Raw genomic sequence first — 23,929 nt, 5'->3', positions numbered from 1 at the left:
GTGAGTTACGCTCTTTTGTTTTGTTTTTTCAAAATGAATTCTGTCATGTTGTGAGAACTGACCAAAATTCCTCAAGCATTAACAGAAACAATAATTTCCATTGTTTCAGACATGTCTGTTTTCAGGAAGCACCATGTTGGCCAATGTCCATATCATTCATTTTTAAAAGACTGGCTTGATTGGTGTTTACAATAAGCAAAACTTTAGAGTCTCAATGACTCAGCAGCAAATGCTTCAAATGTTTTGATATCTATTTGACAGATAGTTGTCTTTCAGCTTCTCCCTAGTGTATGCTGAATCTAATTAAAAATCTTCAGTGCACATTAAAAAATAATGTTGTTTTGATTTTTTTATTAGAAATAAATCAGAAATAGTTTATAGCGCTTGGGACATGGAATCACCAGATAAATTATTCATTAATTCTGTTTTAATGAACTGTTGTTGTTGTTGGAGGGTAAAGTTTTATTTTAATCTAAACTAATCATATTTTATAATGATTAGTGTTTTGTTCTCCTGCTCCTTTCTTTCTTTGGAATACCCATTTTATGGTTATAACAATTTGTATGTCAAATCGAAACATCAGCTTTTTATTCCCAGTATAGCAGCTAAGAAAATATTTTAAATTTGAAAAACTGCATGCTACTGATTAATTTTAGAAGAGCTTATTTTTAAAACAATTCTATTAGAAATGGTTCTTAAGTAACTTAAATTGTTCAAATAAAATTGTAGGCATCTCAAATATTTGGTTAGTTAGTCTTTTTATCTTCGAAATTTATTCAACTCCAGATTATTCAGAACAACTGAATTATTGTTTTACTGTATTTCAATTCTACTAATAAAATGTAGGCCTGTACATTTTTCTTGGCTGCTATTTTCTTTTAAAAATGTACAATATAATGTTAGACGTTCAAGAATGTAGGGAAGACTTGGCTACATATCACTTAATTGCATTTATGTTCTCTAAACAGGTGGAGTCAAGAGATTCTTTGAATACTGTGGCCTTGAAGTTTGATACTACGCCTAATGAATTGGTGCAGTTAAACAAGCTATTTTCCAGAGCAGTTGTCCCTGGACAGGTATTGTTTATTACATAAGATAAGTACATTAAAAATAGATGAGTAATTAATGGTTTATTGAACATTATATGCATCCCTTCCTTTGGCAATGACTACCTTATGACATTAGTGGATCAGGAGAAAGGGGTAAGCAAAGAACTCGTTGGCTTGGTACCATCAAAGATGATACAAAGATGAACAGGGATCATTAGGGGTCGGGATAGCTCAGGCTGTTAAGAAGCCTGTTATTAGAACACAGTAGCCTGCAATTACTGCAGGTTCAAGCCCGGCCCAAGGTTGACTCAGCCTTCCATCCTTTATAAGGTAGGTAAAATGAGGACCCAGATTGTTGGGGGGGCAATAAGTTGACTTTGTAAAAAATATACAAATAGAATGAGACTATTGCCTTATACACTGTAAGCCGCCCTGAGTCTTCGGAGAAGGGCGGGATATAAATGTAAACAAAAAAAAAATAAACATCCAACAACTGAAAGAAGTTATGCTGGACAGGGTAGCATGGAGAACACTTGCCTATAAAGTCACCAAGAGTCGGACATGACTGAATGGTTAAAACTAACCAATTAATAAACATCCAGATACATTTTGAAAGTTTAAATAGAAAAGAATTATGGTTCTAGCAGATTATCTTAAGTAACAGGACAATTCTGTAATAAAAGAATAAGGGCATACATTTATCTTCAATATTTTTCAAAGTTTATTAAAACATTATTTATATACAAATTCTAAAAAAGGGAAATAAAGTCTTTGTGGAGTCAACATAACATGAATGAAATTCACATATAAATGTGGATATGAAATCCTAAGCAAACTCTAAAAAGCTAATTAAAGATAAGCACAATAAAATATGTATTATCCACAAGGCATTTCATGAAATATCAGATAAAGTATAAATAATTTCTGTACCATTTCTAAATACTACTGATTTATTGAAAAACAAAATTTTGATCACAATATTAAAGTTTGCAGTTTTCTATAAGACATTTATGCAGACATAAATGAGCCATGTGCAAATAATGTTTTAATTTTAAATTAATAATATCTACATCTGTTAAATCAGATTTAATCAAAATGTGTTTTTATAGGTTTTATATGTTCCTGATCCAGAGTATCTTTCCAGTGTGGAGAGTTCCCCCTCACTTAGCCCTGAAAGTCCTTTGTCACCTACATCTTCAGAAGCCGAGGCTGAGAAGACAGCTGTAAGTATATGTATGTGTGTGCCTACACACATATCTGGAATATTTTTCCCCAGGGCGCATTCCTGAAAAGTAGTCAAATTGAAGTATGAAATTGATCTGATCAGAACTGAGGCAAATCTATTTCTGTTTTCAAATAGTTTGAAAGGTTGATGTGGATGTTAACATTGGACAGCATTGTTGTTATCTTGAATGTTAATATCTTTAATATTAAATAAAACTATAATGCATATTTTTACATTGCTTTGTGAAATACTGTAGACCTTTCATATATCAGCTTGTGATTTAATATTGTCTGTATAATTCATTTCTAATACATATGGTGATGTTTTAAAATGACTCATTTTTATCATTGACTTGAACTTCTCTGTTTGAACTTCTGTTATACTACAAGGGTTTGGCAAGGACAAGCTACATTTATAAAACGCATCCTATTTTTGGTTCCATCACTGCAGTTTTTGTTTCTCTAGGATTCAGATGGGGCACAAAAGAAAGAAACAACAGCCATACCAGCATATCCATGTGTTCGGTCTACAAGGGTTGTGTCATCCACGTCAGAAGAGGAGGAAGCTTTCACAGAAAAATTTCTCAAGATCAATTGTAAATACATTACTAGTAATAAGGTACAGAATATGTTTCTTACATAAAATAATGTGTTGCCTAAATTATTTGAGAATTTTCCTTTTATTGGTATAGAAGAATTTTGGTAATTAATTGATATTAGCTATGAATAGAGGCTATCCGTACAACTTTATCAAAGCTATATATTACCATGCCACATTCATCCACTTTATCATAGTAATGATTGCAATATCGAATGAAAAAAAAAAGTAGCTGAGTTGAAAGATACAACAGAAGATACACATAGATTTTTATTGACTATGGACCATGGAGTTATGTCATCTTTTTATAAATAGTATATTTTTAAGGATACTTGCATATATGCTTCCACAAAATATTTAGACTGTCTTTTCTGTTCTCAGACAATAGGAAAGGATATACTTGTACTATCTTACAAATGTTAGAGAATTCTTAGCCAGTTATGATATATAAATTAATTCACTTCAGACGTTGAAATTTAATAGACATGGCCCAAACCAAGTAAGTTTTCCATTTAAAATTACCGTGTTTATTGGAGAAGAGGATATTCTCTGAATTTAAGATGATCTCCCCAAAAGAAAGACAAAACAGAAAACAAAAACTTCACAGACAGGAAGTCCTTATAATGTCTAACTTTCTCTCCTTGTCAATTTATTATTAGCAATTCCAGAAGAATCTAGTATCTTCCTTAGAAAATGTGTGCATAGGTTTTATTGTGTCCCTGTGCGTATAACTTGCAGAAGTCACACTCCCCTCTTAAAAAAATGAAGCAGGGGCACTGTTAGGATAAGAAAAAAAGTACTAAATAAACTCTTCAGTGCCTCTTAAAAATATATCCCAGTTAGTTAATTAATTTTCCATCTGCATTTATTCAAGATTCTCACATAAAAATAACTCTTGCAGAGAACTACTCAAAATTGCATTCACATTCACTTTTCTCCTTCCAGCAAGGAAAGGTAATAAAGACGAGAAATGTGATAGAAACTAGGTAGTGGAAATGCTCTATTCTTGAGAATGCCTTTTTCTTACCCAATAAGAAAAGCTTCTGCTGCTGCTTAAAACAGGAATGACTAAGTGGCTGAAATGCATGGGTTTTTCCTTCCCTCTCTAGTTTTCTCTCTAGTTTTCATCTTGCCTATATCAAGTTTTGCTTCCTTTTTTTTCCATCCTTTTCTTCCTTTGACCTAAGGACTCAACAATATACAACATATTTTTCTCTGTAGATTTTCCTCACGTCAGTAAAAGCATAAAGTAAAAGCATATCAATTCTCCAATCTGTACTAGATATAACTCAGTCCATATTCTGCCTTTGTGTCTCTTTTTCCTTCCTCTGACCACTTTCATCGCTTTCTATGGTGAACTGAATAAAAGTCAAGAGTTTTAACATAACTTTCCAAAATAAATACTTCTGAATTCTGAATTTGCCTAAAGGCGAAAAACCAAATTGATCTTATAAGCAAAGCTTTATTTCAAATGATAATCGGTTTAATTTATGTACTTGAAATATTTCTTTCTTGGCTACTATATAGGCTTTAGTCTATTTAGTTGTTTGTGTGTGTGTGTGTGTGAGAGAGAGAGAGAGAGAGAATTTCTTATTTTTCCCAGGCGCATTCCTGAAAAGTAGTCAAATTGAGTATGAAATTGATCTGATCAGAACTGAGGCAAATCTATTTCTGTTTTCAAATAGTTTGAAAGGTTGATGTGGATGTTAACATTGGACAGCATTGTTGTTATCTTGAATGTTAATATCTTTAATATTAAATAAAACTATAATGCATATTTGTACATTGCTTTGTGAAATACTGTAGACCTTTCATATATCAGCTTGTGATTTATAAAAGGCACCACAGACAGAATCAGCAAGATCCTCCACAAACACAACATCAAGACAGCATTCTGCACAAACAGAAAAATATCCACCATCCTAAGAAACCCCAAAGACAAAATTGAGTTAGAAAATCAAGGAGTATATGAAATCCATGCACCGCCTGCCCCACCACATACATTGGACAAACCAACAGAAGAATAAGTGCACGCATTGAAGAACACAAGAACTCATTCAAAAAGAGGAACCAACTTCTTCCTGGTCCAACATTTTAAAGTCACAGGACATGATATTGAATTTAAAGACCAGAACTATCGCCAAAACTGAACACTTTAAAAACAGAATAATCAGAGAAGCCATTGAGATAAACGCCCACACAGCATGAACAAACGAGATGACACCTCCGCCTACCAGCCATTTGGAAACCCGCCCTTATTGACAAACGAGTCCCTAACACGAGGAATGACACAGACCCACACTCACAAGGTCACACAGGATGTCACCACACATCCACCCAGAAAGCAGACCAAACCCACACTGATCATGAAGCCGACCAAGGACCAGAAGCCAGACCGCAGCTGCAACATTAGCCATTTCAAACCCCTCAATCCATTCATGCAGCAGACTGACCCACTATGAAGATGTACCACAAAGCCAAACAACAGCTATACAGCTCACCAGCTCAAATCCCCTGCAGCACAGACTAGACTGAGCACTAAGCCCCCACCAACACAGGACACACCCCAGCCAATCAGAGCACAGAAAACCCCCATCCAATCAGAGCACAATAGCTCCCACCCAATCAGTTCAAACCCCACTAGCAGTTAAAGGAAGAAACAGCTGCGATCACATTGCTCCCAGAAACACGAAGCTGAAGCCTGAAGATGACGAATGAGACTTCGAAGCGTCGCCACACTTCCAATCTTACACGGAGAAAACCAGACAACCAAGACCTATACAACACCGTGAAAACCTCAGAAAACAAATATATATATATATATATATATATATATATATATATATATATATATATATATATATATATATATATATATATATATATATATATATATTTGTTTTCTGAGGTTTTCACGGTGTTTGTATATAGGTCTTGGTTGGGGTTTTCTCCGTGTAAAATTGGAAGTGTCTTGGCGACGTTCGACAGTCTCGTCGTCATCTTCAGGCTTCAGCCGTGCTGGGAGCAATGTGATCGCAGCTGTTTCTTCCTTTAACTGCTAGTGGGGTTTGAACTGATTGGTGGGAGCTTGGCTGTGCTCTGATTGGCTGGGGTTTTCTGTGCTCTGATTGGCTGGGGTGTGTCCTGTGTTGGTGGGGGCTTGGTTGTGCTCAGTCTAATCTGTGGGGCAGGGGTTTTTGAGCTGGTGAGCTGCACTGCTGCTGTTTGGCTTCGTGTTCGTGGTCGTGCTACATCTTCGTGGTGGTGTCAGTCTGCTGCATGTATGGATTGGAGGTTTGAAGTGGCTAATGTTGCAGCTGCGGTCTGGCTTCTGGTCCTTGGTCGTGCTTCCTGATCAGTGTGGGTTTGGGTGTGCTTTCTGGGTGGATGTGTGGTGACATCCTGTGGACCTCGTGAGTGTGGGTCTGGTGTCATTCCTCGTGTTAGGGACACGCTTGTCAATAAGGGCAGGTTTCAAATGGCTGGTAGGCGGAGGTATCATCTCGTTGTTCATGCTGTGTGGGCGTTTCTATCTCGATGGCTTCTCTGATTATTCTGTTAAACTTTCCAGTCTTCCTGTAGATGTTATATATTAATAGTACATCACTGATTTTAAAATATATGCCTTATTGTACTTTCAGAAGTCATCAATAAATCCCTTATTGCTTCTAATGCTTTTAATAGCTAATAAACCACTGAGTGTAGATTAGTATAATTTTGTCCAATTTTACCAGTGTGGTACACAAATATTTTTGTTCTAAGTTTCATTGACCTATTAATACATCAGGGACTAGTTCTGTTTTTTAATCATCAGTAACTGAATTCCGAGCCTGTGTGTTCTTCAATGCACTTATTCTTCTGTTGGTTTGTCCAATGTATGTGGGGCAGGCGGTGCATGGATTTCATATACTCCTTGATTTTCTAACTCAATTTTGTCTTTGGGGTTTCTTAGGATGGTGGATATTGTTTGGTTTGTGCAGAATGCTGTCTTGATGTTATGTTTGTGGAGGATCTTGCTGATTCTGTCTGTGGTGCCTTTTATATATGGGAGGAGGGCTGGGCCATTTTCTTGCTCTCTGTCTTGGGTTTTAGTGGGGGTTCTTTTGGATTAGTTTGGTAATCTTATTTCTCTGGAATCCATTGGATGTTATACGTTGTGAGAGTGTGTAGTTCGGTTTTAGGTGTTGTTCGTCAGCTAAGCATTTTGTTCTAGAGATGAGTGTCTTGGCTACGGAGTTGATCTGTGCTGGGTGGTGGTGTGAGAGTGCATGCAGATAGCGGTATGTGTGTGTTTTCTTCTGGTAGATGGTGTGTCCTAGGGAGCCATTGGGTTTCTTGTAGACTAAGACATCTAGGAAGGAAGTTGGTTGTTAACTTCTGTTTCCATGGTGAACTGTATTTTGGGGTGTAGGCTATTGAGGTGTGTGAGGAAGTTTTCAAGTTTTCTTTCCCGTGTGGCCAGATTATGAAGGTGTCGCTCGTATCTGAGCCAGAGTTTGGGTTTGTGATCAGATTTTTCTATTGCTTGGGTTTCAAAGTGTTCCATGTAGAGGTTGGCAATGACAGGTGAGAGGGTGATCCCATGGGTGCGCCTTCTATTTGTTTGTATTTTGTCCGTTATAGATGAAGTATGTGTTGGATAGGCAGTGGTTGGTCAGATCTAGTATGTGCTTGGGGGTTATATTTGTTTTGGATAGCTGTCAAGGCTTCTTTGATTGGCACTTGTGTTAATGGGATTGATAAATAGTATTCTGAATTTTTTCAAACATATTATGGAGTAATTCTGTTAAACTTTCCAGTCTTCCTGTAGATGTTATATATTAATAGTACATCACTGATTTTAAAATATATGCCTTATTGTACTTTCAGAAGTCATCAATAAATCCCTTATTGCTTCTAATGCTTTTAATAGCTAATAAACCACTGAGTGTAGATTAGTATAATTTTGTCCAATTTTACCAGTGTGGTACACAAATATTTTTGTTCTAAGTTTCATTGACCTATTAATACATCAGGGACTAGTTCTGTTTTTTAATCATCAGTAACTGAATTCCGAGCCTGTGTGTTCTTCAAATGACCCTTAAGCAGAAGTATAGTCAGTCTTAAATTTCTGGTTACTAAGGGAAACTAAAAGTCTGAATATATTTATGGTTTTTAGATACAGAATTTTAAAATTGTACCACTGTAAATCAATTCAGTGTTTTAATTTTTAAGTAGAAAAGATTTGTTTGAAATGAAACTTAGTAAAAAGCTGACTATTAGGATTCTATTTCTATGTATGTACTGTGAGTATTTTTGTGACAGTTTAAACAGAACTACTCACTCTAAAGTTCTATTGCTCTTTTGCTTTCCATCGCTGAATTTCAGAGATACTAATGAGTATATAACCATAAAATGTAATTAGGAAGTGAATTGGTTCCTTCACTTTAAATGAATTACTTGTATAAGCACTCTGATACAGAGTGGTATGAGCTATCATGCTTTTGCATTTCTAACAAAATTGCTTTGAATGACTTGTGTATTAAACTACACAAGCAGAGCTTTTGTGTCAATTTTACAGTGTAAATCTATATAATGTATGTGTTAGTAAAGTTATCATCAGATAATAAGCTTGTTCATGAAGTTATTATACACTCAGATTTTGATTTATTGCAGTAGGAGAAAAATATAGCCACAGTTGCCAGTAATCAAACTCTTTTCAGTGAATTTGGAAATATAAAATGTATAATATGGTAGGATTTATCCACTATTCATTAATATATTCATAAATCATAGGATTTAGAAAAACAGTACATTCTAATCTGTTATAGAAAGAAATACTGAATAATAAAATCCAAAACATGTTGCAGTCCTACTTCCATGTGAGTTTAAATTTCAGTTTATTTTAAATTTCTTATATAGAAATATAGTAGAGCTTACAGATACATAACTAATCAAATGACTCTAAATATGGCTTTATCTATGGAAAGTGTGTGTGTATATATAGCAGAACAGAAGAACACAGTCAGAAAAGAAGGAAAAAACCTCCCTTTTCCAGCACCTTAAAACCACAGGACATGAAATTGATTTTGAAGGAACCAAATTAATCTCCAAAACTGAACACTTTAAAAACAGAATAATCAGAGAAGCCATTGAGATAAACGCCCACACAGCATGAACAAATGTGATGACACCTCCTGCCTACCAGACATCTGGAAACTAGCCTTAGTCGACAAACAAGTCCCAGCCACGAAAATTGACACTGGACCCAGGACAACACATGACACCACCACCAATCATCCTCACCAGATTCAAACCCAAACCCATCCCACAGATGAAACACAACCACCATCCAGAAGCCAGACCATGCTGGCACCACTGGCTGCTGAGCCCCCCTCTGATCACCACACAAGGCAAGCTGACACATGCCAGGAACACATGACAAGACCTTGGACTCGGAGCCAAACCAAAACCCCGGATGCTGCATCACAGCCATCTGCTCAGGACATCACATCACAGAACTCCAGAGGCTACAACACCAAAGCTCAGGAACAAAAGACTAGGACCACACCCACACAGGATGTCACCACCACACATCCACCCAGAAAGCAGACCAAACCCACACTGATCATGAAGCCGACCAGGACCAGAAGCCAGACCGCAGCTGCAACATTAGCCATTTCAAACCCCTCAATCCATTCATGCAGCAGACTGACACCCACTATGAAGATGTACCACAAAGCCAAACAACAGCTATACAGCTCACCAGCTCAAATCCCCTGCAGCACAGACTAGACTGAGCACAACCAAGCCCCCACCAACACAGGACACACCCCAGCCAATCAGAGCACAGAAAACCCCCATCCAATCAGAGCACAGCCAAGTTCCCACCCAATCAGTTCAAACCCCCACTAGCAGTTAAAAAGGAAGAAACAGCTGCAATCACACATTGCTCCCAGAAGCACGAAGCTGAAGCCTGAAGATGATGAGTGAGACCTCGTCGAAACGTCACCAAGATACTCGCAACCTTACACGGGAAAAGACCTGAATATGCCAAGATCTACATATGTGTGTGTGTGTGTGTGTGGGTCTTGCGTATTCGGGTCTTGTCCCATGTAAGGTAACCTTACACGGGACAAGAACCCAGTCTCAAGACCATACCCCGTGAAAATCTGGCACACACACACATATATATATATATATATATATATATATATATATATATATATATATATATATATATATATATATATATATATATATATATATATATATATATGAGTTCATGTGGGTATTAAAATAATCCTCACGTACCTCTGCCTGGCTCTTCGGGACCCTGCTCGCAAAAGAGCAGCTGCCCAGCACCTCTTGCCAGTTGGTGCCCACCACGGACCCCACCCCACCCAACCAAGCAGGCGCCACTAACTGACCAAGCGATATCCCAGGATCACGATGTGGGTGAAGCTGGTGAGCACCAGGTCTTTGAGGAATCCGCACCACCGCCAACCTAGGACTGAGGATGGCTTCCTCTGCAGCTTCCAAACCCCGGCTGGAAGCGGACAAGAGGCTGGTCAGGAATGTTCTGTGGTTCCAGGTCCATGCTGCTACTCCAGCTCCCAAAAGACTTGGCAGTAGGCGGCTGGCCCAACCAGCCTCTTCTTCGCTTCCAGCCGGCGTTTGGAAGCTGCAGAGGGAGCCATCCTCAGTGCTGGAATGGCGGTGGCGCGAACTCCCCATAAGGGACTGCGGCTCCCTTCACCCTTCGTCGACTCTCTGCCCTGGTTGCCGGAAGACTCTCTACCCCAACTCCCGAAGACTTGGCAGCAGGTGACTGGCCTGACCGGCCTCTCTTCTGCTTCCAGCGGCTTCCAGCTGGGGTTTGAAAGCCACAAAGGAAGCCATCCTCAGTGCTGGGACAGCGGCGGCGCGTACTCCTCAAGGACCTGTTGCTCACTGGCTTTGCCCACATTGTGATCCTGGAATACCTCTCGGTCGGTGAGTGACACTCTGCCTGGTCGGAGTGGGGGGGTGTCCGCTGGTTGGACACCAAGTGGCAAGAGGTGCCAGGTGGCTGCTCTCTTGCGAGTGAGGTGGGAGTTTTCAGGTGTGGGAGATGGATGGATGGATGGATAGGAGGCGGGCGAGCGCCAAGACGCTTGGGCAGCTCCCGATAAGCTTAGCTAATTCGTATTTTGCCATTAAGGAGCCCAGCTGCCATTAATTGACCGGGTAAGGGAAGGGCTGCCTTCTGTGCTGCCCACGCCCAACCCTTCACTAGGACTTATTTTCAGGGGAGGGCGTATATTTACGCCCACCCCAAAAATCAGTCTTGGCCTTATTTTCAAGACATGTCGTATTTTCGGGGAAACACAGTATATATTTCCTATCACGTAGGGATATTATTTTTCAATGTGGTAAATCTCTACCAATTATTTATTTGGCTTTTATGGTGCTCTAATTATTGTAAAGTCGTTACCTACCCTTCACTATTTTGTAAATGTGGTTTTCAGAAGGTTTATGAAATACAGCTATTAAAAAAATACCAGTTGGCCCCTTATTTACTTAAAATATTTATTTTAAAATGTAAAAATATAGATTGCAGTTATTCCAAAGTAAAAGTATAAGTGCTTTAATAATACTGATAAGAAAAATATATGTTAGCAATAACTAAAGATATTCAATTTCCTCTGATTATGATGAGTGTATTGCTGGATAGTAGTATTAAGTCAGTTTTGCTGCTTGTTTTTAATAGAAATTGTATAGCAATATCACTTAGACTTATATACCACTTCACAGTGCTTTTACTGCCCTCTCTAAGTGGTTTTCAGAGTCAACATATTGCCCCCAACAGTCTGGGTCCTCATTTTATCCACCAGGCTCATCCATCAGAAGGCTGAGTCAACCTTGAGCCTGGTGAGATTTGAACTGCCAAATTGCAGGCAGCCGGCAGGCAGCAGAAGTAGCCTGCAGTACTGCACTCTAACCACTGCACCATCCTGGCTCATATTCATGACAATATTAAAAACCCAATATTTTTTTTAAAGCTGTATGTTTTTAAAAAAATACATGGATATAAAATGCTTTGCCCTTATAGGCTACTAAAATCTAAAATTTGTAAATCACAATTGCTTTCTATTAAGTGTAGTTGACAGACTTTGATTAGATATTTGTTATATTTTATATTTTGTCATTTCTGTCAGGTGAGTTACGCTCTTTTGTTTTGTTTTTTCAAAATGAATTCTGTCATGTTGTGAGAACTGACCAAAATTCCTCAAGCATTAACAGAAACAATAATTTCCATTGTTTCAGACATGTCTGTTTTCAGGAAGCACCATGTTGGCCAATGTCCATATCATTCATTTTTAAAAGACTGGCTTGATTGGGGTTTACAATAAGCAAAACTTTAGAGTCTCAATGACTCAGCAGCAAATGCTTCAAATGTTTTGATATCTATTTGACAGATAGTTGTCTTTCAGCTTCTCCCTAGTGTATGCTGAATCTAATTAAAAATCTTCAGTGCACATTAAAAAATAATGTTGTTTTGATTTTTTTTATTAGAAATAAATCAGAAATAGTTTATAGCGCTTGGGACATGGAATCACCAGATAAATTATTCATTAATTCTGTTTTAATGAACTGTTGTTGTTGTTGGAGGGTAAAGTTTTATTTTAATCTAAACTAATCATATTTTATAATGATTAGTGTTTTGTTCTACTCCCTGCTCCTTTCTTTCTTTGGAATACCCATTTTATGGTTATAACAATTTGTATGTCAAATCGGAAACATCAGCTTTTTATTCCCAGTATAGCAGCTAAGAAAATATTTTAAATTTGAAAAAACTGCATGCTACTGAATAATTTTTAGAAGAGCTTATTTTTTAAAACAATTCTATTAGAAATGGTTCTTAAGTAACTTAAATTGTTCAAATAAAATTGTAGGCATCTCAAATATTTGGTTAGTTAGTCTTTTTATCTTCGAAATTTATTCAACTCCAGATTATTCAGAACAACTGAATTATTGTTTTACTGTATTTCAATTCTACTAATAAAATGTAGGCCTGTACATTTTTCTTGGCTGCTATTTTCTTTTAAAAATGTACAATATAATGTTAGACGTTCAAGAATGTAGGGAAGACTTGGCTACATATCACTTAATTGCATTTATGTTCTCTAAACAGGTGGAGTCAAGAGATTCTTTGAATACTGTGGCCTTGAAGTTTGATACTACGCCTAATGAATTGGTGCAGTTAAACAAGCTATTTTCCAGAGCAGTTGTCCCTGGACAGGTATTGTTTATTACATAAGATAAGTACATTAAAAATAGATGAGTAATTAATGGTTTATTGAACATTATATGCATCCCTTCCTTTGGCAATGACTACCTTATGACATTAGTGGATCAGGAGAAAGGGGTAAGCAAAGAACTCGTTGGCTTGGTACCATCAAAGATGATACAAAGATGAACAGGGATCATTAGGGGTCGGGATAGCTCAGGCTGTTAAGAAGCCTGTTATTAGAACACAGTAGCCTGCAATTACTGCAGGTTCAAGCCCGGCCCAAGGTTGACTCAGCCTTCCATCCTTTATAAGGTAGGTAAAATGAGGACCCAGATTGTTGGGGGGGCAATAAGTTGACTTTGTAAAAAATATACAAATAGAATGAGACTATTGCCTTATACACTGTAAGCCGCCCTGAGTCTTCGGAGAAGGGCGGGATATAAATGTAAACAAAAAAAAATAATCCAACAACTGAAAGAAGTTATGCTGGACAGGGTAGCATGGAGAACACTTGCCTATAAAGTCACCAAGAGTCGGACATGACTGAATGGTTAAAACTAACCAATTAATAAACTCCAGATACATTTTGAAAGTTTAAATAGAAAAGAATTATGGTTCTAGCAGGTTATCTTAAGTAACAGGACAATTCTGTAATAAAAGAATAAGGGCATACATTTATCTTCAATATTTTTCAAAGTTTATTAAAAAATTATTTATATACAAATTCTAAAAAAGGGAAATAAAGTCTTTGTGGAGTCAACAAAACATGAATGAAATTCACATATAAATGTGGATATGAAATCCTAAGCAAACTCTAAAAAGCTAATTAAAGATAAGCACAATAAAATACGTATTATCCACAAGGCATTTCATGAAATATCAGATAAAGTATAAATAATTTCTGTACCATTTCTAAATACCTACTGATTTATTGAAAAACAAAATTTTGATCACAATATTAAAGTTTGCAGTTTTCTATAAGACATTTATGCAGACATAAATGAGCCATGTGCAAATAATGTTTTAATTTTAAATTAATAATATCTACATCTGTTAAATCAGATTTAATCAAAATGTGTTTTTATAGGTTTTATATGTTCCTGATCCAGAGTATCTTTCCAGTGTGGAGTTCCCCTCACTTAGCCCTGAAAGTCCTTTGTCACCTACATCTTCAGAAGCCGAGGCTGAGAAGACAGCTGTAAGTATATGTATGTGTGCCTACACACATATCTGGAATATTTTTCCCCAGGGCGCATTCCTGAAAAGTAGTCAAATTGAAGTATGAAATTGATCTGATCAGAACTGAGGCAAATCTATTTCTGTTTTCAAATAGTTTGAAAGGTTGATGTGGATGTTAACATTGGACAGCATTGTTGTTATCTTGAATGTTAATATCTTTAATATTAAATAAAACTATAATGCATATTTGTACATTGCTTTGTGAAATACTGTAGACCTTTCATATATCAGCTTGTGATTTAATATTGTCTGTATAATTCATTTCTAATACATATGGTGATGTTTTAAAATGACTCATTTTTATCATTGACTTGAACTTCTCTGTTTGAACTTCTGTTATACTACAAGGGTTTGGCAAGGACAAGCTACATTTATAAAACGCATCCTATTTTTGGTTCCATCACTGCAGTTTTTGTTTCTCTAGGATTCAGATGGGGCACAAAAGAAAGAAACAACAGCCATACCAGCATATCCATGTGTTCGGTCTACAAGGGTTGTGTCATCCACGTCAGAAGAGGAGGAAGCTTTCACAGAAAAATTTCTCAAGATCAATTGTAAATACATTACTAGTAATAAGGTACAGAATGATATGTTTCTTACATAAAATAATGTGTTGCCTAAATTATTTGAGAATTTTCCTTTTATTGGTATAGAAGAATTTTGGTAATTAATTGATATTAGCTATGAATAGAGGCTATCCATACAACTTTATCAAAGCTATATATTACCATGCCACATTCATCCACTTTATCATAGTAATGATTGCAATATCGAATGAAAAAAAAAGTAGCTGAGTTGAAAGATACAACAGAAGATACACATAGATTTTTATTGACTATGGACCATGGAGTTATGTCATCTTTTTATAAATAGTATATTTTTAAGGATACTTGCATATATGCTTCCACAAAATATTTAGACTGTCTTTTCTGTTCTCAGACAATAGGAAAGGATATACTTGTACTATCTTACAAATGTTAAGAGAATTCTTAGCCAGTTATGCTATATAAATTAATTCACTTCAGACGTTGAAATTTAATAGACATGGCCCAAACCAAGTAAGTTTTCCATTTAAAATTACCGTGTTTATTGGAGAAGAGGATATTCTCTGAATTTAAGATGATCTCCCCAAAAGAAAGACAAAACAGAAAACAAAAACTTCACAGACAGGAAGTCCTTATAATGTCTAACTTTCTCTCCTTGTCAATTTATTATTAGCAATTCCAGAAGAATCTAGTATCTTCCTTAGAAAATGTGTGCATAGGTTTTATTGTGTCCCTGTGCGTATAACTTGCAGAAGTCACACTCCCCTCTTAAAAAAATGAAGCAGGGGCACTGTTAGGATAAGAAAAAAAGTACTAAATAAACTCTTCAGTGCCTCTTAAAAATATATCCCAGTTAGTTAATTAATTTTCCATCTGCATTTATTCAAGATTCTCACATAAAAATAACTCTTGCAGAGAACTACTCAAAATTGCATTCACATTCACTTTTCTCCTTCCAGCAAGGAAAGGTAATAAAGACGAGAAATGTGATAGAAACTAGGTAGTGGAAATGCTCTATTCTTGAGAATGCCTTTTTCTTACCCAATAAGAAAAGCTGCTGCTGCTTAAAACAGGAATGACTAAGTGGCTGAAATGCATGGGTTTTTCCTTCCCTCTCTAGTTTTCTCTCTAATTTTCATCTTGCCTATATCAAGTTTTGCTTCCTTTTTTTTTCATCCTTTTCTTCCTTTGACCTAAGGACTCAACAATATACAACATATTTTTCTCTGTAGATTTTCCTCACGTCAGTAAAAGCATAAAGTAAAAGCATATCAATTCTCCAATCTGTACTAGATATAACTCAGTCCATATTCTGCCTTTGTGTCTCTTTTTCCTTCCTCTGACCACTTTCATCGCTTTCTATGGTGAACTGAATAAAAGTCAAGAGTTTTAACATAACTTTCCAAAATAAATACTTCTGAATTCTGAATTTGCCTAAAGGCGAAAAACCAAATTGATCTTATAAGCAAAGCTTTATTTCAAATGATAATCGGTTTAATTTATGTACTTGAAATATTTCTTTCTTGGCTACTATATAGGCTTTAGTCTATTTAGTTGTTTGTGTGTGTGTGTGTGTGAGAGAGAGAGAGAGAGAATTTCTTATTTTTTCCCAATCTTATTTATTATGTATTTGTTAAATCCACTTTTACTGTCATATACATAGTATACATCTCAAACAGTATATATAGCACCTCTTTCTGCTTCTTCAGAGCTATATAACCCTTTCAAATGCAAGCAATTCATATCTGCAGAAATGCACAGGAATCTTTTCTTTTTGTGGACAGCATCTTGAAAAAAATAGGTGTTTATATATTGAAAAAGACTTCATTAAAATTAACCACAATTTCATAAAGTCTTTGAAATATGTAACGTGATATCATTTGTGGCATGACTTATAAAATTACTGCTTTTCAAAAAAATGTTTTATATTTTATGGAAATACAACTGCTGAAATGTTAAGTTTATACTAAGATTCATTAAAGACAGTTCTATTTGAACAATTTAAATACAAAATTATTTTACAGTACCATTTTACAATATTTCTGAATTATGGCTAAAACTTCCTTTTTCACAGCAATAACTTCTATATATTGGTATAATGTTAACTAGGCAAAACTGTTTTTCCTTAAATATTATATTTCCCAGGAATTTACATTTTTTCTGTGGTTTATAAGAAAGCTGAATGTGTTTGTTAGTCTTTAACAAAAGTACTCAGTATTCATTAAAAATGAAGTGATTAGATCACTTCTAGACATAATTTGAAAAGATTTGGTTTATTTTTGCAGGTAGTTTGATTGTTTTTTTCCTTATCTTAGGGAACTGTCACCGGTGTGCTCCTAGTGACGCCAAACAATATAATGTTTGATCCACATAAAACAGATCCATTGGTTCAACAAAACGGCTGTGAAGAGTATGGCATCATGTGTCCAATGGAAGAAGTGATGTCAGCTGCTATGTATAAAGCTGCAGATGGCAAAATACAGGATTCGTTACCCATGTAAGATAGATTAGTGTATGTATGTGCACACATCTCTCTCTCTCTGTGTGGAAGTCAAATGAAAAAAAAATTGCATTTGCATAACATCACCCTATGTTGTTTTCCTGAGGCAAAAACCCCAATGCTTTTATAGACTTTGGGGACAAAGAGGTTTGGAATCGGAAAGTTTTTGTGACTTACATCATAGCTTTTAAAATGTTTTCTGATTTGACATGTTATCAGATTCTCATACAATCTACATGGATTTGTGACCAGCTTCATTAATCACTTTTAATAAAATATTGGTTGTTTTTGTGACACAATTATTATGTATAAGTAGGACTTTGTTTTATTGATTAGCATGAAATTCTCCATGCAAATTCTTCTCCATAGAATGTGCCCCAAATAATGGTTTCTTTAAAGCCTGTAAATACAAAAATAAAAATTGGAAAATAGTTTTTTTTTCACACAACCTGCAGAAGTTAAATTATCTATAGCTACTACAACAAGAATAAGGAATTCTGTCCCTCATAAGGTAGCTCAAAGAGTTTCCTATGTTTGAATATAAGACTATTCTATAAAGAATCCTTTCCTGAGCTACAGGTGGGCTAGAAATTAAGCTTTCTCCATTGTACCCCACACATTATGGAATACAATGTCCACAGAGGTATGTCTGTCTCTCTCTTTTCTAACATTCAAGATTTCAAAAACCATCCTTTTTAAATAGGCTTATGGTACCTAGCTATTTTAAGTGCTGTCCTGTTTATTTGTATTCGTGTTTTATGTATTTATTAAACACAACTGGGATATCTCTTTATTTTATTGTACACACTCAAGCTCATAGAATTAGTATTATAGACACTTTTGCAATAAATAAATCTTGTCCACTACTAATGGAGTGGGAGGTGGGGGGGGTGTTCTCTACAGAGATATGGTTCTATTAAAATGATCCCAGTTTTAAAAAAAAGTTATGTGCATTTTGTTTTCTCAGGTTATAACACAGAGGTCTTCTTTACTTTTTAGTGATGTAGGTCAGTTATCTGTAAAAGATCTCTGCCACTTCAAGAAAATTACCAGAAGTAATACTGATGAAATGGAATTAAGAATGAGAGATACAGGAAATGATAGTGCCAGTACTGCTCCAAGGAGTACAGAAGAATCTCTGTCAGAAGATGTTTTCACTGAGTCAGAACTGTCTCCTATACGGGAAGAGCTTTTGGATGATCTTCGACAAGACAAATCTTCTGGAGCTTCATCTGAATCTGTCCAGACAGTAAACCACACTGGCGGAGAATATGTAAAGGATATTTCAGACTCTGTTAATAATATTGGGGATGTAAACTCCAGTGGAGAACAGCCTTTGAATGATGGCAGTACTTCTGCTAATGATACTGTGGACTCGAAAGCAGCAGAAAAAGCAATAAAAGATATTCAGAATATTGTAGAAGGATCTATTTCTGATGCTGAAGCACAACATGGAACATGTCAGGAACTTGTAGAAGGAAATGTACCAGAGGATGAGCAGCATTTGGATTCTGAAAAAACTGATTCTCAAAAAGAGGCCACAAATGAAGGGGAAACTGTGAAACTGCCAACTCAAGATTCTCAGACAGATACAGAGATGCTGCGGAAGCTTTGGAAGACCCATACTATGCAACAAACCAAACAGCAACGAGATACCATCCACCAGGAAGTACATAATGAAATGAAACACAAAATGGCCATAGTAGATGGAACTATAGAAGGTAAGAGTTTAAAGTTAATATAGCATAACCATAAACTTTCTCAATAAATCTTAATTATTCTTTGTGCACATGGTTGGAAAAAATATTGTTATATTCCCAATGTTATTGTAATCAAAATGCATTATGGGGTAATGCAAAATATACTATTTCTGAAGGATCTGATTTCTGTGAGAGAAAGCAAAAGTCTGCTCAGTGTTAACTTTTTTTTTTGTTTTTTTGTTTTTTTGTTTACATTTATACCCCGCCCTTCTCCGAAGACTCAGGGCAGCTTACAATGTATAAGGCAATAGTCTCATTCTATTTGTATATTTTTTTACAAAGTCAACTTATTGCCCCCCCAACAATCTGGGTCCTCATTTTACCTACCTTATAAAGGGTGGAAGGCTGAGTCAACCTTGGGCCGGGCTCGAACCTGCAGTAATTGCAGGCTCTGTGTTTTTAATAACAGGCTTCTCTATTGCCTGAGCTATCTCTATTGCCTGAGCTTTTAGCAACATTTTTCTACCACTGCATTGTGAAGGGTCTTGTCACTCTTGATAATTCACAAGAATTGTTATAATAATCACCTTCATCAATTCAGAATCCAATCTAGGTTGGTCCCGGTGACCTGACTGGCTAAGAACTGGTATAAACAATAAAAACAGGTTATACAAAAAATATAAAAACTATCCGTAATTAGTTTAAAAACACAGAATCATAATCAGCTGTAGACTTCATTTATGTTAGCTCAGTGCAGCCATTGGAAGAACTCCCCATCGTTGCTGGAGCAAGCATAGTGGCAGAGTCATATGTTCAGGGCCTTCCTAGAGGCTTAGAGGGATGGGATAAATCTAAGATCAGGAGGGATAATGTTCCACAGGGCAGTCCCTGTTATGTATTAACAGTTGTACCTTTAAATATTTGAGCGGGAAATCAGCACGTTGCTGATTGGACGAAGCCTCCAGCAGAACTGTATAAAAGGAGAGGTTTTCCCCCAGCCTGTTGCTGGGTTCACCCTATATTAAAGAGCTGTTGTCACTACCCTGGTCTCCAGCCTCGTTACTTCCCGAACCTAACATTGGCGACGAGGATGGGATCTCGAGGCTGAGGAGAACCAGAACCGAGCTGAAGCACAATAGACCCGAACCCAGCAAATCCAGGGCAGAAAAGCTGAGATGGCCAGTTACACTCCGCCCGCACCGTTCGACCCGGCTAAGGAAAAATGGGGAACATATATGACCCGTTTTGAAAGTTTCCTAGAAGCCAACGAACTGCACGGAGTTCCAGATAACCGGAAAAGGGCTTATTTCCTAAGCCACTGCGGTCCGGAGGTCATCGATATCGCGGAAGCCCTGGCAGAGCCAACACCGTTGCAGTCGGTGTCGTGGCCAACCTTACAGACTTTGCTAAGGAACCACTTCGCCCCAACACCGTCTAAATATGTGCGGCGGTTTGAATTCGGGGAGCGAAGACAGATGGAGGGCGAGTCTATCGGTGATTACATGGCCGCCCTGAGAAGAGCGTCCAAGGACTGCGGATACCGTGATCTAGACGAGGTGCTCCTCGAGCAACTCATCCGAGGGGTCAAAGACATCCGTTTACGGCGACGGCTGCTAGCAAAGAGCAACCTAACGCTGGCCAACGCTCTGGACGAAGCCAGAGCACATGAAATGTCATCCCAAGCGGCAGAGACACTACAGAAGCCGGTTCCACAAAAGGCGAGCGCAAGGCAACCCGGTGCACCAGGAGGAGGTTCAGACCGAATCCGACGGTGAAGACGAGGAAGGGTCTGCCGCACCGAAAACGCGACAAAGGGGACCGAGACGAATGCGGAAGCTGCGGGGTCAACACCAGCGCCAACGCTGCAAATTTAAAGATGCGACATGTCGGTGTGGGAAGAAAGGGCACCTAGCTCAAGTTTGTCGAGCGCCCAACCTTCCGCCGAAAATTCAAATCGGCCAATCAGAGCGGAATCGGCAAGGCGACCCGCGATTGGCTCAAACAAAAAGGCGCGATTCCAACCAAACAACGGTGGTCATAGGCCGCGCCTCGACCAAAGTGGAGAAGAAGATCTTCACCAGGCCAAAAATAGAGGGAGTGCGGTGCCGGCTTGAAGTGGACACGGGATCAGCGATCACCATCATGTCCTGGGACACTTTGGCGAAGTCGCTGCCGTCCGTCGCGAAGCGCCACCTGCAAGCACAACGACTACGAGTCCACGACTACCAGGGGAATCGCATCCCTGTTCGAGGGACCACCTCCGTCCGAGTCGAGTACGGCCCTCACAAGAAGACCCTGCCCATCACGATCGTCGAAGGAACTCTGCCCAGTCTGTTGGGACTAGACTGGTTTCGTGCCCTGGGCATGGGAGTGACTGGCATCTACAGAAGTGACTGCAATTTGAAAGACATTCTCTTTAACGAGTTCGAAGATGTCTTCAAGGACTGCCTGGGCAAGTACAAGGGGACCCCTATTTCCTTCAACTTAGACCCCCAGGTAGCCCCCATTAGGCTTAAGGCGAGGAGAGTCCCTTTTGCCCTAAAACCAAAAATCGATAAGGAGCTGGACAAGCTCATAAATCAGGGGATTTTGGTGCCAGTCGATCACGCAAAGTGGGAGACGCCAATCGTCACCCCCATCAAACCGGACGGGTCAATTAGAATCTGCGCTGACTACAAGGCGACGCTTAACAAAGCCTTACAGAAAAGCGCTTACCGGTTCCCGTGGTGCAACACTTATTGCACTCTTGGGGCAAGGGCAAGTCTTTGCAAAGTTAGACTTGGCCCAAGCCTACCAACAACTGCCAGTAGACGCCCGCACAGCCCAAGCCCAAACGATTGTGACGCACAGGGGGGCCTTCAAGTGCACCCGATTGCAATTTGGGGTCAGTGTGGCACCAGGGCTGTTCCAAAACCTGATGGAACGACTACTGCAGGGGCTCCCAGGGGTAGTTCCTTACTTCGATGATGTCCTAATTTCAGGGGAAAACATGGAGGAATTGGGGGAGCGGTTAAGAAAGGTCTTGAGCATTTTCCGGACAGCCGGATTAAAAGTCAAGACAAACAAATGCCAGATCGGGGTCGAATCCGTCGATTTCTTGGGCTACCGGATAGACAAGAAAGGAATTCACCCTACTGAAAGCAAGGTTAAGGCAATTAGGAAGGCTCCAGCGCCCAAAAACAAAGCAGAGCTGCAGGCATTCCTAGGATTGGTTAATTTTTACGCGGTCTTTTAAAGAACAAAGCAACTGCTATGGAACCGCTGCATAGGCTCTTAGGGAAAAATACTGTTTGGTCTTGGGGAAAGTCAGAAAATAGGGCTTTTGAAGCAGTAAAGAACCTGCTCTCAAGTGATAGCCTGCTCATCCAATATCACGACTCACTACCCCTAGTGCTGGTTTGCGATGCATCCCCTTATGGGGTGGGGGCTGTACTCAGCCATAGACTTCCAAACGGCACAGAAGCCCCTATAGCGTTCTACTCTAGAACGATGTCCTCCCAGAGAGGAACTACAGCCAATTAGACAAAGAAGCACTAGCCATTGTATCAGGGGTCAAAAAATTCCATGAGTATGTCTTTGGGCGGAATTTTGAAATCGTGACTGACCACAGACCGCTACTAGGATTACTGGCTGGCGACCGCCCAACGCCTGTGGCACTTTCGCCACGCTTGACCCGATGGACTATATTTTTAGCCGCTTATTCGTACAAGCTGCAGCATCGACCAGGAAAGAAGTGGGGCATGCAGGCGCGTTGAGCCGATGCCCACTGCCAGGGCGATCAAGACCCCACTCCGGGACACCCATCCTCCTTATTGACTCGTTGGACTCTGGCCCAGTCACATCAAGGAAGTGGCTCGGCATCATACCGGGACATTGTGTTAAGGACTGTACTCGGTTGGGTACAGAGAGGGTGGCCGCTGCGCCGGGCTTAACGGTTCAAAGAATTTGTTAAGAAACGAGATGAGCTCTCGGCTCAAGGGGTGCCTGTTATGGGGTGATCGTAATAATTCCTGTTAAGTTAAGGGAAAGGTATTGGACCTCCACGAGGGTCACCCAGGCATCGTAAGGATGAAGGGGTTAGCTAGAAGCTATGTATGGTGGCCACTCATGGACGCAGAGATTGCTGAGAGGGTAGGGAAATGCCAAGCTTGCCAAGAGTCCAGACCGCTACCCCCAACAGCCCCAGTCAGAGAATGGGAAAAGCCCCAAGGGCCTTGGTCAAGAATCCACATTGACTTTGCTGGCCCCTTTCACGGCCAAACGTTCCTAGTGGTGGTGGACGCATTTTCCAAATGGTTGGAGATCATACTCATGAAGTCCACCACAGCCGAAGCAGTAATCGCAACCCTGCGCCACCTATTCGCAACTCACGGGTTGCCGGACACTCTGGTGTCCGACAATGGGCCCCAATTCACGGCAGCCCAGTTTGAAGAGTACCTGGCAGAGGAAGGCATCCGACATGCCCTCTCTGCGCCTTTCCACCCTGCGTCGAATGGCCTTGCAGAGCGTTCCGTCCGAGCGCTAAGGAGGCATTGTCCAGGCTCAAGCCAGGTGACTGGCAAACAAAATAGACTTTTCCTAGCCGTCCAGCACAGAACCCCAAGCACAGCCACTGGAAAAGCCCAGCCGAATTGCTAATGGGACGGAAACTCCGTGCCCACTTGACCGTTTGAACCCCATTACACACCCGAGGGTTACAAGGGGAACTAGAAAAGACAAGGAAATGAGCATAGGCGACCGGTGTGGGCCCGAAACTATGGGGACGGCCCGAGTTGGGTCGCAGGACAAGTAACAAAGATAACAGGCCCAAAATCGTACG

At 39.0% G+C, this 23,929-nt stretch overlaps 1 protein-coding gene across 1 annotated transcript in view; it reads left to right on the top strand.

The window, feature by feature from the left end:
• The window catches only part of OXR1 (oxidation resistance 1), a 226,982-nt gene that overhangs the window by 169,614 nt on the left and 33,439 nt on the right, over positions 1–23,929 (top strand). The window contains exons 5-9 of the mRNA XM_058174310.1: positions 969–1,076; positions 2,159–2,272; positions 2,740–2,892; positions 17,226–17,407; positions 18,410–19,131. Coding sequence (XP_058030293.1) covers positions 969–1,076; positions 2,159–2,272; positions 2,740–2,892; positions 17,226–17,407; positions 18,410–19,131 — 1,279 coding nt within the window. The remainder of the gene's footprint in view (positions 1–968; positions 1,077–2,158; positions 2,273–2,739; positions 2,893–17,225; positions 17,408–18,409; positions 19,132–23,929) is intronic.

The sequence above is a fragment of the Ahaetulla prasina genome, chromosome 3 (genome assembly GCF_028640845.1).
Source record: "Ahaetulla prasina isolate Xishuangbanna chromosome 3, ASM2864084v1, whole genome shotgun sequence".
In the NCBI taxonomy this organism is placed as follows: domain Eukaryota; kingdom Metazoa; phylum Chordata; class Lepidosauria; order Squamata; family Colubridae; genus Ahaetulla; species Ahaetulla prasina.
This window is presented reverse-complemented; position numbering and strand designations above follow the sequence as displayed.